Genomic DNA, 14,628 nt, shown 5'->3' with positions numbered 1-14,628 from the left:
TTAAAATATCTACACAAGTCAGGCGTCAATGACAAGCAGACAACGCACAACTAAACTCAGACACACAGCGTCGCTAAATCAGGTGAGACTACATTGAGTTTTGGAAAAAAGAAACTCTCAAACCAAATTTGTTTTTTTTTTTACTTTCTACAAGTAAAATCACTCTAAACTACTTTTTTTTACTCAGCTAAAGCTAAAAACATTTACAGCTATGTTGCAAAGATGACGTGGCACGGCTGAGCGCGCGACGCGCCTCGACTTTGTGTCAGCCAAACAAAGCTATTTCACTTTCTATTGCGTCTGATTTGCATTTATTCGTTACTTTCCAGTGATTTCTTCTTTTGAGGCATTTTCTTCAGCTTTCTTCAGCTTGTGTTATTTTAAGCCAAAAGCTTTATGGTGATTTGTGTGAAGCAGAGATTGAGTCAGCTAAAGTAGTGCACTTTTTTCAAAGGTTTTTGAATGAAACCATTTTAGAAGTATGACGACAAATAATGTTCTTAAAGAGATTCTTAAAATTTGTATTATTCCACCACAGAAGTAGAATTTAGTTGACCCTTTTGGCAACCATAAATGGTGGCCGCTGAACCACGTTTCAGACAAACATAACAATCTGCTTTTCTCGAATCGCCTCTCAATTGGACGCAGGAAAATTGATCTGCCGTTCAGAGTTCTCTTACAACTTTTAGGTCTTTCCACTTGTCGGTCTAAGACGAAGTAATTAATACTCCTTTTAGTTATCCGTCTTCCGAAAAAAACACAGTTTGGAACACCAGTCGTCAGCTTTTGCCTCAATGAACCAAATATACTGGTTTCTAATTTTTTCTTAACCCTATTAATACCCCAAAAGGAAAGTGTTATTTATTTGGCAACATTATATTATCCTGTCTTCATTCATTTTCACTATACACATATTTATGTTATTATTATTTCTTCAATAAATCCAAATCCAGTGTTACTTAACAAATGTTATTTAGTAAATCTGTAGTTCATTTTCAACGCTCTCTACATCTGGTACCCTCCAAACGACAGCAATGACTTGGACAAACAACTGCGCGATAGACGGTTCTCGGTGTGTAACATTCCGTAACTGGCATTTGTCCAGGTGGACGACACTTCAGTTCACATATGCGTCGACCGGGTTTTGTCAGGCGTATTTGTATCATACAAGCATTTGCTGGAATTAAAAAAAATATTGCATTACTTTGCTTTTAATTTTCCTCGAATATTTTGGAACACAAAGCTTCATGTTTAAAAAATCAGCTGTGGGAAATAGAAGTCTAAATAAAATTATCGAATTACAGTAACAGTTTTTGAACAGCTGAAACCCCGCTGGCTGTGTTTACTCAGATATTTCTGCACACGCAATAGCTTTCGTTAAAAGTGTTAAGTCTGCTGAGACCCACAACTGTGACGCTAAGAAAGGAAATCAAATAATGCTCTCAATTTTTTATTTTCTGTTAAAAACTTTTTAGTTTTTTTAGTGAAAATTACAAAACTTGAGAAATAAAAAAGAACTGTGTACATTCATTATACATCCGAATTATCCCCTCTTCACGGGCTGACTAACACTGCCCGATCGACAACATCCCGTCAGGCATGTATCTACTTTAATTGTTCTTTTAGCCGTTATACATGGACTTGGTCTTGGTATACAGCTAGGTATGCATATACGTTGACCAGGACGCAGCGTCACTGTGTAGGGTCGGCAAATTTGAGCTGCATCAAAACATGGAAATAAATGCAAATTGTACATTAATGAATACTCTGAGAAGAAAATCAGCAGAACATAAACTATTTCTTCAAATAATATACAAATTTAAATATATATAGAAGGAATATGTTGTCAAAAATTCCTATTTCGTTCAAATCCGCGAAGGCTGTTATGTTTTACGTTGCTTTTCATTTTTTATTTTTTTTTTTTTAACAAAATTTTAGAAATATAAAGTTATATAGTATGAAATATTTATATTCATTCAAATTATCCCTTCCTCAAGGACTGGCAACCACTGCCCGATCGACAGCATCCCGATGAACAAATTTGTATTTTCATTTCTCTTATAGCCGTTATACATGCACCTGGACGTGGTGTACAGTTACGAATACAGATGCGTTGACCGGGACGCAGAGTTACTGTGTAGGGTCGGCAAAATTGGGCTTCACCAAAATATATAAGTAGGTTTATAAATGAAAATTTATATATACGATTTTCCATTATTACTTCACAAGAGACTCTTATAAAGTGAGGATATGAAAATATATATAGGAACCCAAATAAGAAATTGAGTGGCTCTCGAACTCAGAACCCAGCCAACTTTAATGTGTTGAACTTTTCGTCTCACCACAAAATCCAATTGGTTTAAATAATTCAAACAAATATAATTGCCGAGTGAAATTTTTAATGGAATATTACTGACGATCGAAAGTCTCCCTATACAAAACTTTAAGAACCAAGTTCTTTCGAACAGATTCCGAAGTTATAGAGAAACACTTCGTTATGTCCTATGCATTCCTTTTAAAATTTTTAAGTTATCTCACGCTGAATAATGAGATTTGAGTTTAGTTTATATTTCTAAAGATAATTATTAAAAATCTTAGCAAAACTAGCCAACCCATACCTTCTGCTAAGAAGTACTATCTCACTCGAATCCGTAAAAGGATTATATTTTCACATGTAATATATTAAAAAAAACTAACATCAATGTCAATAACCCGTTCTTCTTGATTCAAGCCTATATCAGCTTGATGCTTGCTGTATGAATGACATATGTATTTATATTTACTCACCTTGAATCATTACAACACCAAGTAATAGCAGAATTACAGTTGCGTAAACGAATTTTGCCATTTTCTCGAAAAAATTTAATACTTAAGTGATGAGAAAGTTAAATTGAACTGTAGACTGGAAAGTACGAGCTGCCCTTTTATACATAATGTCAACGGAGATGGTATGGCGTAAGACTCTTTTTAAAGCACTCTTAACTGTTTAGTTTTCATTGAATTAGTGTGTAAATTACTGACAAATTTCTTAAGCCATTCAACTTGCTTTGTAGTAAATACAATAAATACTTTGTTTTTGATGTATGAATGAATGAAAGTACGCTTTTCTCAGCACTTAATTTCGTTAAAACACGTTCGTGGTTCATATACTTCTGATTCGCATTCGATTAGTTGTACATCGGGCATATACCCACCGCTACATTTTCTTTAAAAGATCTTTTCGAACTTCTTCTATTTGGACTTTTCGTAATAAAAATCTGAGTCAAAATATCTTTAAGATATGAACTGAAAACAAACATAATTATATCTGTATACTAACTTTCAGAAAAAAATTTCCTACATCAATTCTTCTATACTATACAATTTATATGATTGTAATACAAAATGGTTATTTATCTAAATGTATACTCATACTTGTCTTCTCTTACGAATTCAGCTAACTACTCCCAATTCCATTTTGAATCACCAAGCATATTACTACCAAAACCAAAGATGGCTTGAATGGCTCTAGATATGTCTATAACAAATATTTAAATTACTATTTCGCCAATGGTAGGTAAATTCTACAATGCGAGGGTATGGTGAGGCTTCTGGAACCGAGATGATTTTAGCTCAATGGGTAAATCAAGCTTTGTGATCGTTAACAAGTCTTTACATTAAGGAGGAAAGATTTCTTGCTTAGTTGCTAACTTTAACATTCACACCAATAACTGTGTTGCTTCTTATACTTGGATTCTTATAATCTTTTACTACAAAGCTGAGTTTTTCATAAACTATGCGAAAACTCGATAATTGTACAGTTCTGTCATCTGGTGTTAATCATAGAAATTTTAGAATGTTTTCTATAGTAATTCGAGTTATAGGACATTCCATTTGTCGGTCTAACACGAAATTTAATTACTTTACAATTTTTTTGTTTTTTTTTATGTATTTATTTATAAATATGTATCTTTTTACCTCTTCCCACATCACTTGATATGAATTGGATTGTTAGAAGTACCAAAGCCCTTCATAGTAATACCAACAAATTAGATCGGTATAACATTTGACTTCCAGCAACATCTTTCAAATCAAATATTTCTCGTCCGAAAAGAAAAAGAAATGTGCTCATATAAATATTTACTTATATATTTATTTATTTTTTTAAGTAAAAATTACATTTTTATATTTATTTAAACATTTTAGAAATAAAAATATACATTGTTACAATTATATTCATCCAAAAGACATTCAAATTATCCCTTCCGTAAGGACTGGCAACCACTGCCCGTTCGACAACATCCCGGTGGGCATAATTGTATTTTCTTTACTCTTATAGCCGTTATACATGGGCTTGGTCGCGGTGGACAGTTACGTATACATATACGTTGACCCGGACGCATAGTCATTGTGTAGGGTCGACAAATTTGGGCTGCATCAAAACATGGAAATAATCAAGAAGTTATATTTTAATTGATAAATATTAAAATGCAAATTTATATAAATGATATAAGCGTAATAGGATATGGCTTGCACTGAAAGAACGATTCATATACAATGAAGATATAAAAATATATAAGTGAGCCCGAAATAATTATTGAGCGGCTCCCACAAATTGATTAAAATTCTGCAAACTAAAATCTAAATTAAATTTTAATCGAAGGTCGAACTCGCTGTTCATTAAAAACTCCACAACTGACAGATCGTGCCAGATAATTGCTTCCGATATACTACTCGTATAAGGTTAAACACCAAGTTATTTCGAAAATATTTTAAAGTTCAGACAAAGATCACATCCCGATAGACCGCCGACATTATTCGAAAAAAAAACTTGAGCTTAGGTCTCAACGAATTATGAAACTGATCTCTTCATAACACGACAATAAATTTTGCTTTTACTATGAGAAATACATGATGTAATTTTGTATCAATATACTTTTTATCAAGCCAAAATATACCCTTGATATATATTAGTATATATGTAGATGTATAGAATGTGTATTTGTATAAAGTTACTCACCTTGGATCATTACAACACCAAGTAATAGTAGAATTACAGTTGCGTAAACGAATTTTGCCATTTCTTCGAATTAATTTAATATTTGGTTGATGAGAGAGTTAAACTGAACTGTAGACTGGAAACTGGGAGTTGTCCTTTTATACATAATTGCGCATAGAAGACATGGCAAGACTTTTTTAAAGAACTCTTAACTGTTTAGTATTCATTGCTTTATTATGCCAATTATAGTTAAATTGCATCAAAAAAAATTATGCTTCCTTTGTATTAAATACAATACACACTTTGTTGTTCGCTGTATGAAAGTACGCTTTTATCTGCAGTTAATGTTTTTAAATCTGTTTCCTGGTTCAAAAACTTTTGATCCGCAAACTAAAGTATATAAAAAGTATTTATTTTGATGGCCAAAACCTTTGTAGATTTCTGTCATTGTCACGGAAATCGGTAAAAAATCTGACATGTAGAAAAAATAAAAATAAATATGTAGCTAATGGCTTTGGATATTTCCTACCGCGTCTAGTTAATCGTGCGATCTTTAGTTCCAAAAAATTATGAAACACTCTTCTGTCATCTACTTTTATACTATTAGCAAACACTCTGAGACAAAAACCTTAAAATAATGAATCGTACAATTTTCAATTTGCGTCCATCTGCATACTAACTCTCAGAAAGAAATTTTTCAATATCAATTCGTTTATCCTTTTCAATTTACATGAATGTGATACCAAAAGGTTTATCTACAACTATATAAATATATGGATCATTACGAATTAAGCCAACTATTCCCAATTCCATTTTGAATAATCAAGCATTGCTATTCAGTTATTACCAAAACCAAAGAAGCTGTGTGGTTGAATGGGTCTAATGTGATACTATCAAACTCTTAAAAGTTTCGAATCGAACCCACTTTATTTAAACTACTGAATCACCCATCGAATTCTAGGCATCATATATTTTGTTCTCATACCATGCTAGGCATGCAAGGGTATGTCGAAGGTTCTGGAGAAGTGATGGTTCAAAACTTAATGGATAGATTCAAGGGGAATATGTTGTACTAAACTCTTTCTCGGCGTTAGTTTTAAACTTGTTTAGATATTCGTAAAGTGTTTAAAGTATATGTAACGGCCATCCAACAAGGGAAAATGTGTTGCTTAGTGTAGGTCTTTTCAGAGAAGTTAGTATTCATATGAATAACAGCTTTACTATATTGACCTTGAGCTCAATCGAAATTTTCCTTGAACTCTTATGGTATATGGCTACAAAACTTAGTCTGTGATAAGTGCTACACTTCGTAAATGTAGAGTTACTTTAATCTGATGTTAAACATAAAAGATCTAAAAGTCTTCTTTAGTAGTAGGAGTACTAATTGTCCTCTTCTTCTTGCCTGGCGTAGGCACCGATTACGCGTTTGTAGCCGAGTCCACAACAACGCTCCACGCATTTCCCCTTTTGGCAGTTTGGCACCAATTGGTAATACCAAGTGAAGCCTAGTCCTTCCAACGGAGTGGAGGTCTCCCTCGAGGCTGTTGTTTCCTTTTCATTGGCAGTTCATTTTTATGTGGGGGGTCCCAAACCCTACACACAACCTCATAAGCAGGATTCGCCTTCTCACTTTAGTTCGCCTCCAAACGGATGTCTGTTGGCTAACCAGATGATACTTGATCTAAGATGTTGTGAGATGCTAGAGTCACATGCAAAAGAATCTTTCCTGGCCACTCCCAAGTGAATGACAGTCAGGAACTCCATCCTACAGTGTCCTAATGGTATCCAAGTGCTTCCATACATTTTTTCATATTGTCCCGTGATTGCATGGTTAAAGTCTTCTTCCTTCCTATAACTCTTTGAAACAAAAGACTCTTTTGAGAAACTTTAACAAGCATATATTCTACTGTGATAAATATTGATATTGGATAGTTCCTCACAAACCTATTATAATATTTTAAATTCAATTACATTTGACTTAAATGATATGCTTAATATAAAGAACTACATATTAATAAACATAGTTCAACTCATTGATTTTTTCAAATAATAACATATTAAATCAACATTACTGAATATTTTTTCTGTTCCTAAATTAAAACAAGTTATTTCATATTTTTGGTTTTTTTATTTATTTATTTACCAGTGTCAATTAGGAAAATATTTATTTTTTTTTCTATTTTATACTTTCAAATATATATAAGTGTACTGGTCTGCTTTCCTCAAGCACCATCACTACCCCTTCCTCGTGGGTATGCATCTAGTTCCAGAAAGGCAACAACCGGCCACACAAGATTGTAATTGCATACTCTTAACTGCCGTTATGCAGGTGATACCTTTTGGTGGACAATAGGGAATACAGACACGATTACCTGGACGCACAAATATTCTTCTTATGTAATGACAATTGTTGGCTCTTTGTGCTGCAACAAAAGAACGAAAATTAATTATAGAAATGTATCTTATAAAAAAAGAATTATAATATAAAATTTTAAATTTTACCTACCTTGCACTAGAGCGACACCTAGAAGTAGCAGTACGACAGTTAAAGATAACAATTTTGCCATTTTCTTTGACCAATTTGGTGGTGATTGACGATTAAACGGTTAATATTTTGTCTAAACCTAGATTCGAGATGCTTTTTATAGGCAAGAAAACGCGGAAGTAAACCACCAACGAAATACTTTTATAACTGTGGTTCTTTGTATAAAATAATATTATTTACAATTTTTGATTATTAAAAATTTAATTCAAGAAAGCCTATATGGCACAAATAATACAGTTTTTATAAAGCAAGACAAGATATTCTGAGTCAATATACTTTTCTTTGGTAAACATTTTATTCATTCACTGATTTCATTGTTCTTCTGCTATTCATTTTTCGTTATACTGACGAACATGTTGCCTTTCTTGAAAGAAATACCGCTTCTTCTTCAACGTACTTAACAGTTTAGCATAATTTGAAGGTTATTTTGCTGTATGTTATACACCAGAATACTATTATGTTCAAGTTCAGTGGACTCCTAAAATTTCCAAAATGATTATTATTATTCCAAAAACAGAAAATCTGGGAAAGTTATGAAAGAGTGGAAACAGAGCACCTAGCATAGCCTATAACCTCGAAGATTTTCTTATAAACTCTCATTCACCTCGATCATCTTTGTCTCTCTCACTCTAAATTGATACTTCTCACAAGCATTGAACTCTTTTGTACTACTGAGCGGGTTAGTTTAACCAGGATTTATCTTCCCGAATCAAAATTTTTAGAGCAAATCAAATTATAAGTTTATTATTTATGCATATAAAAACTTAAATTTATTGTTGTGATATCTCTTTAACTTTATTATCTTCCGTCATCCATCAAAGATAATGATTCTTTGTTTAAATTTAAAAATAATCATTCAGCTTTAATATCCATTTTTACTTATAGAGCTGAAGAGCTTATTGCAAAACGAGCATTTTTAGGAAAATTATTGAATTAAAGAACTAAATTTGTGGAAATCTTTGAACTGAATCTTTCACATTAAAACTTATCATCTAAAGTATATCTGCAGTTGCAACACTGCCGCACATCAACCAATTCGCACAGTTGCCACACATTGACGATTACTATCCCGACAGCAGAGGGGCGGACATACACCGATCGTGAGTGGTCGTGGCGCAATGAAGCACGTATTGGCCGGTTCCCTCGGCGCACAATTCGGCTCACAGATAGTTTCGAACTGATTCACCTGCATATCTAATGGTGAACAGACCAAAGCTTGTGCTAAACGACACAAGAGATAACAAAAAAGTTAGCATGTAAGCCATTCACTGATAATTTGAATAAATAATCACCATTTGTAACTGCCAAGAAAATCGTTGAAAAGTACAAAGCCGCGCAAATATATTTCAACATTTTAACTGATCGATTTAAATCAAACTTTAACTCTGACATTTGATTTGATCAAGTACTTGTATATATACTTAGCTTAGCACATGTAATTTTGTTATTACGGTTAATGAACCATATATAAATATCATACAAATATCACACGTGTGTTTTCAGTCGCTCTCAAACTGCTTGTCTTAACCGGTATGCATGTTATTTGTTTATATTTGTACATTAAGCTCAAGTAACTCACGTGTAATCGAGCTTTTCACCACACATCACACTCTTTTTTAGTTACCACTAATGTTTACTGTCAAGTATACATTTGAAAACTTAAATGTAGATACTGAGAGTTAGAGCTTGTTATATCCCAGACACGGTTCCCGTTTGAATTTTTATTTATGAACCAAAAAGTAGACCAAATAGAGTAAAAATGGACCAAAATCTATATTTCACTTTGTTCATCGTTCAGGTACATGTACATGTATTAAGATAGAAGTCGGTCAAAAATTCATAATCTTTTATCTTAAAGTATACGTTCTTAAGAATGTTATTTCAAATTTTTGTAAAAATTTAAGCAGTAGAAGTGAAGTTATAGCGTTTTCCATCTTGCTCCGCTGCACTAGACAAAATTGTAATTAAAACTTTAAAGGCGATTATCTCGAAATCATGTTATCTCAAAAACGTCGTTGTAATGACTTTTATTGCCGGAAGAGTTTTCAACCGAATTCAATTTTTTATTTTTCAAATTGTTCGTAATTTATTTTCTGTGTCCTTGAACAATTTCATTTTTTCGTTTAAATTTTCATATCAATGATTTTTTATTTTTCAATACATTTCATCAGAAGAAAAAGTAGCCTTTTTGAGAAAATCGTACCCGTTTGCAGACATTTTTTTTTCATTTAAATCAATGAACAAATCCCATACTAAAGAAATTTGTTTGATTTTATGCTTTCAGTTGAGCTAATGGACTGGAAGCGTGGTCACGGCTAGGCTCTTCAAAAAAAAACGCGTTTTACCCAAAATGTCATAACTTTCACAATTATTAGTATTTTTGTATGTTCTTTAGCTGATTTTACAGATCTTACTCTGATTTTTATTAGACTAAATTCAAAGGCAGCGAAAGGCTAAATATATTATAAATAAAGTTGCAGAAGTCTCCGAAAGCTGCTTGTTCTAACCCATTCTTTATGAAAACTACTCTTTCCCAAAAAAGTTTACATAAAATTAAGATACGATTACGTTCGAACCTAGTACCAATTCAGGGAATTGCTCAAGTCGTGGCAAAATTGATTTGTCGGTATCATACTTTACTTTTTATGGTAATTTTCTTGTCGTTGAAATTTCAATCTTATTGTTGCGATAATGAAAAAAAACTGTTTATTTATTAGATAAAAAATGCATTCAAAATGGACCATTTCACAAAATTATGATCCAGGAGAAAAAAAAAATGGACCAAAACTGCAACCGTGGCTAGCACACGTAATGCGCACCATGATACTCTAAGCATGGTAGAATTGATAGAAGAGAACACTGAAAAAACAGTGATTATATACCAACTTTTTTAACTAAAGAAACGATTCTTAAGTCTAAGAATTTTCCCATTATTTCCACCATTTGTATTAGTTTTCTGCCAATTGAATAGAACCTTTTTGAAGCTCTTCCGAACTCTTTTTTCATTCGAAAAATACTCGACCTTTTAAAATTCAAACATCCTTTGAATGGCTGAAAGATTTTGTAAGCTACTTTCCCTTTCCCTTTTTATTACAACCGGACCGGTACACAAGTATTCTTCTTATAGGATTTCATCTAAAAATATGGAACAAGAAATTCTGAGTCTCATCAATTTTAGAAGTGTAGTTGACTACATCTATTTTTGCTACTGATTCACAGATTCAAAACTCAGAAGGTCCCATTGAAATAAAACTACAAGGAATATCAGTTTAATGTTTTATTTTACTTGTTGGCATTCGAAAATGTTCACTTCGCCGCACGTTATTTACCAATTCTCACCGCGACAACACATTGGTTATTTGCATCTCGACAACAAAGCGGAGGACATAAACGTACAGCTATAAGCGCTCCGCGTCTATAGCAATCATTTGCCGGTTGCCTTGGCGCACAATTTCGTTGACAGACTTCCTCGTTTGTAAGGATAGTCAGCACCGGTTGACAGTTCGGAAGTTGCGCTGCAGAACAAGTGAAATAATTAAATATACATTTTATTCATTTGTTTTGTATTTTTAATAATATTTTATGAATCCTTACCTTTACTGATGACAATGATACCGAAAATGGCAAAAATAATTAATGCAGCGCAAAAATGTTTAACCATTTTGAAGCAGTCAGTTTATGTCCTTTGAAGTCTGAACAAGTTCTGATAATTCAAAATGTTTAAAACTCATACAAATAATATTCGCTTTAAATACTATCACTCTTTTTTTATTTATAAATAATGCTTCTTTTTTCACAATCACTTTTATAGTAGTTCACAATAACACGTTTTGAATCATACTACATGAGCACCTGGCCTATATTGGAGAACAATCAGTTTTATTGTTAATAAAATGAAGACTTTATAGTACTAAACATCAAAAAACAGGCAGCCGTACACTAGTTAACACGATTTCTTATAATTTGAGTTCGTCGAAATTAAACTTGATGAAACAATAGAACCGAATTTATACATAACTTTCAAAAATAGTCAACTTGTCAAATGTATTTGGGGTGTTCTCGAGGGTTGCTCTTTCATTGACACTGATCGTAATGTTTTTGATTTGAAACGATGTATAAATTAGAAAAATTAGAGCATCAGCTTCGTACCAGACTTCTAGAAAAACCGAGACTATATTAAATTGTCTGACGAGTTACAGATAAAATACAAGGCGAACTACAAAATACCCCGTATTTCAAAGGTAACTAATTCATTCATGAAAAATTTTCTCACAAAATCCAGGAAATATTTGTCACAACTTAAGGGGTAAGGCCATTCGAGAGCCCTTGAGAAAAATGCTTTCAAAGTTTTTTGTGATGCTGGAACATGGAGGACATTTTTTTTGCACTTCTACAAAACGTATAATGGTTTTAAAACCTTAAAGTGTATTTTAAGGGGCTATACCAGTGTGACATTTTCAAAAAATCGATTTTTTTATTTTTTACTAATTCGATAGTTTATACTTTCAAAAATATCCTGTAAAAGCGTAAAGGACATACCTTGATTAGTTTTGGAATGGCAGCGTTCTAAAGAGCGACCGCTCGCACGTATTAGCTGCTATAGTCGAAACTTTAAACGCGTTTTTCTCGAAACGACATTTCTCAAAATTGCTGACATCATAACTCAACGAGAAATTGATTTAATCTGAGTATTCTTGAATATATTTACTACATAATGACCTACGATCCTTTTGATTTGTTGAAAATTTTCAATTTGGCATTTTAAAAACGACCATTTTTTACGTAAAAATCACATTTTTTTCATGGCTAGACCATTTTGTTAATTTTTGATATTTTTCTTAAATCTTACATCATTGTATAGGAAAAGCCTTTACTTTTAATAATATTTTTGAATTTTTATGATTCAGCTACTTCATTCGGCCGGAATCATGTCAGCAGTTGAGGAACTTTTTTTTTGCCACCTCCCAAGACAGCCCATAACTTCGTTATTTTTCGATATTTTAATAAAAACAAAATCTTAAAATATACCTTATTATGTCCAAAAAACTTCGAAACATTCGGTCGAGTACTTTCAAAAAAAATATTATAGGCAGTTCATTTGTCTGATGACTGGGTTATTAAAATGAGCTTTTCAACAGTTTTATAAAACTGCGAGCTTTCAAAACAAAAGCTTTGACGGTTAAAGCTTTAGTTGCTATTGAAACCGGAAATACTTAATACACTGCTTTTCAAACTTTGAAAATGCGCATAGTTGCTTTCAAATATGATTTATTTAAATTTCAACATACATAATTTTACATTAATGATCTATTCTATCAACTGAGTGGAACACCGTTTATCCGGGTCTTTTCACTGGAACACAAATATTGTCAGACCGACAACAGCCATGTGGGCACACTGGTAATCGTATATCCTTTGTGGCAGTTATACATAAAAAACGTGGTATTCTAGGTGGGCAATTTAGTTGGCAAAAGCGTTGACCCCGGCGTAAAGGTATGATTTGGGATTTACAATTTGGGACTTGCGCTAAAGAAAGTTATTTTTTATTTGTTAAAAAAGTTATTTGATTATATATAATAACAATAATATTTGCATACCTTTAGTCATAACAGCGCAGATAACAGCAAAGCTTAAAACAAGCAGCAAATATTTCGTCATTTTTGACAATATCAGCATAAAGCCTGCGAAGTGTATGCTTGCAATACGAAGTAGTCAAGCTTATGCATAGCCTTTTATACCAAAAAACTCAACTCAGCTGAATTTATTTTAAATAAAAATGTATATATGAATAGGTAAAACAATAATTTTTTATACCGTTTCACATGAATATTATCTTGACATTTATTTTAAAAAAGTGCCAGGGTGAGGAAATCATGGTCCGAAGATTTTTTGAGGCGAGGTGAAGTCTTAAAGAAGATAATTCTCGCAGTTATGTGTATTCTCTGTTAATAGAAATATTTTTAAAGGGTTTAAATAATACATTGAATATATTTCGAATATAAATTGTTTCACTCTTTGTATTGATGATTTTAAAATGCTTATTCAAGGAGGAACACCCACAGCTGTTAAGGTCATTGATTCTCAATACTTGTTTATGCTGTTTTTAAATATTTTGTTTTACCAAATATGATTGAATGAAAAGTTAAGCAACAATGGGATTATAATTGGATTTGTATAAATGTAAATATTTTTACAGCAATATATATTTTCATAAATGGATAATTGTTTAATCTTCATAAGCATGTATTTCATAACCCAATTGTGTAAATATTATGCAAAATCAACAAAATTAAGCGAATGCATGGTTACTATTGAGTTAATATTGATTTACGCAGGTGTAAATAGTAAAATAATAATTAAAATTATAATGTATGTATGTGATTGGCGTTGCAACCTTTTAGCCGGTTATAGCCGAATCGACGATTGTGCGCCACCTCTCTCTCTCCTTCGCAGTTCGGCGCCAGTTGGAGATCCCAAGTGTAACCAGGTCGCTCTCCACCTGGTCCCTCCAACGGAGTGGAGGCCTTCCCCTTCCTCGGCTTCCTCCGGCGGGTACTGCATCGAACACTTTCAGTGCTGGAGTGTTTTCGTCCATTCGGACAACATGACCTAGCCAGCGTAGCCGCTGTCTTTTTATTCGCTGAACTATGTCAATGTCGTCGTATAACTCGTACAGCTCATCGTTCCATCGTCTGCGGTATTCGCCGTTGCCAATGTTCTGAGGACCATAAATCTTACGCAAAATTTTCCTCTCGAAAACTCCTAGTGTCGTCTCATCTGATGTTGACATCGTCCAAGCTTCTGCACCGTAAAGCAGGACGGGAATGATAAGCGACTTGTAGAGCTTGATTTTGGTTCGTCGAGAGAGGACTTTACTGTTCAATTGCCTACTCAGTCCAAAGTAGCACCTGTTGGCAAGAGTTATTCTGCGCTGGATTTCGAGGCTGACATTGTTCGTGTTGTTGATGCTGGTTCCCAGGTATACGAAATTATCTACGACCTCGAAGTTGTGACTGTCAACAGTGACGTGGGAGCCAAGACGCGAATGCGCCGACTGTTTGTTTGATGACAGGAGATATTTCGTCTTGTCCTCATTCACCTCCAG

At 33.2% G+C, this 14,628-nt stretch overlaps 2 protein-coding genes and 1 long non-coding RNA gene across 10 annotated transcripts in view; 1 reads left to right on the top strand and 2 right to left on the bottom strand.

Moving 5' to 3' along the window:
- The window catches only part of LOC105213749 (chymotrypsin-elastase inhibitor ixodidin-like), a 344,198-nt gene that overhangs the window by 315,244 nt on the left and 14,326 nt on the right, over window positions 1-14,628 (top strand). The window lies entirely within an intron of this gene.
- Window positions 858-5,159, bottom strand: LOC105213754 (uncharacterized). Of its 5 annotated transcripts, none has more exons than XM_011186804.3 (2): window positions 5,000-5,130; window positions 858-1,177 (listed from the first exon to the last, which is right to left on the bottom strand). In XM_011186804.3, the coding sequence occupies exons 1-2, from the start codon at window positions 5,058-5,060 to the stop codon at window positions 996-998; spliced, it is 243 nt and encodes an 80-aa protein (XP_011185106.1). In that variant the 5' UTR covers window positions 5,061-5,130; the 3' UTR covers window positions 858-995. The 5 variants fall into 5 exon arrangements, with proteins under 5 accessions (XP_011185106.1, XP_011185105.1, XP_011185109.1 ...); XM_011186803.2 differs by lacking the exon at window positions 5,000-5,130 and adding an exon at window positions 2,788-2,946; XM_011186807.3 differs by lacking the exon at window positions 5,000-5,130 and adding an exon at window positions 2,788-2,945 and having other exon boundaries at window positions 1,114-1,719.
- LOC105213752 (uncharacterized) lies at window positions 12,775-13,621 on the bottom strand. Its single transcript, XR_851795.3, has 2 exons — window positions 13,121-13,621; window positions 12,775-13,049 (listed from the first exon to the last, which is right to left on the bottom strand). It is a non-coding gene; the product is annotated as an uncharacterized LOC105213752 (long non-coding RNA).

This window comes from Zeugodacus cucurbitae, chromosome 5, assembly GCF_028554725.1.
Source record: "Zeugodacus cucurbitae isolate PBARC_wt_2022May chromosome 5, idZeuCucr1.2, whole genome shotgun sequence".
NCBI classification, from domain to species: domain Eukaryota; kingdom Metazoa; phylum Arthropoda; class Insecta; order Diptera; family Tephritidae; genus Zeugodacus; species Zeugodacus cucurbitae.
Note: the sequence above shows the minus strand (reverse complement) of the source record. Positions and strands in the feature narration are given on the sequence as shown.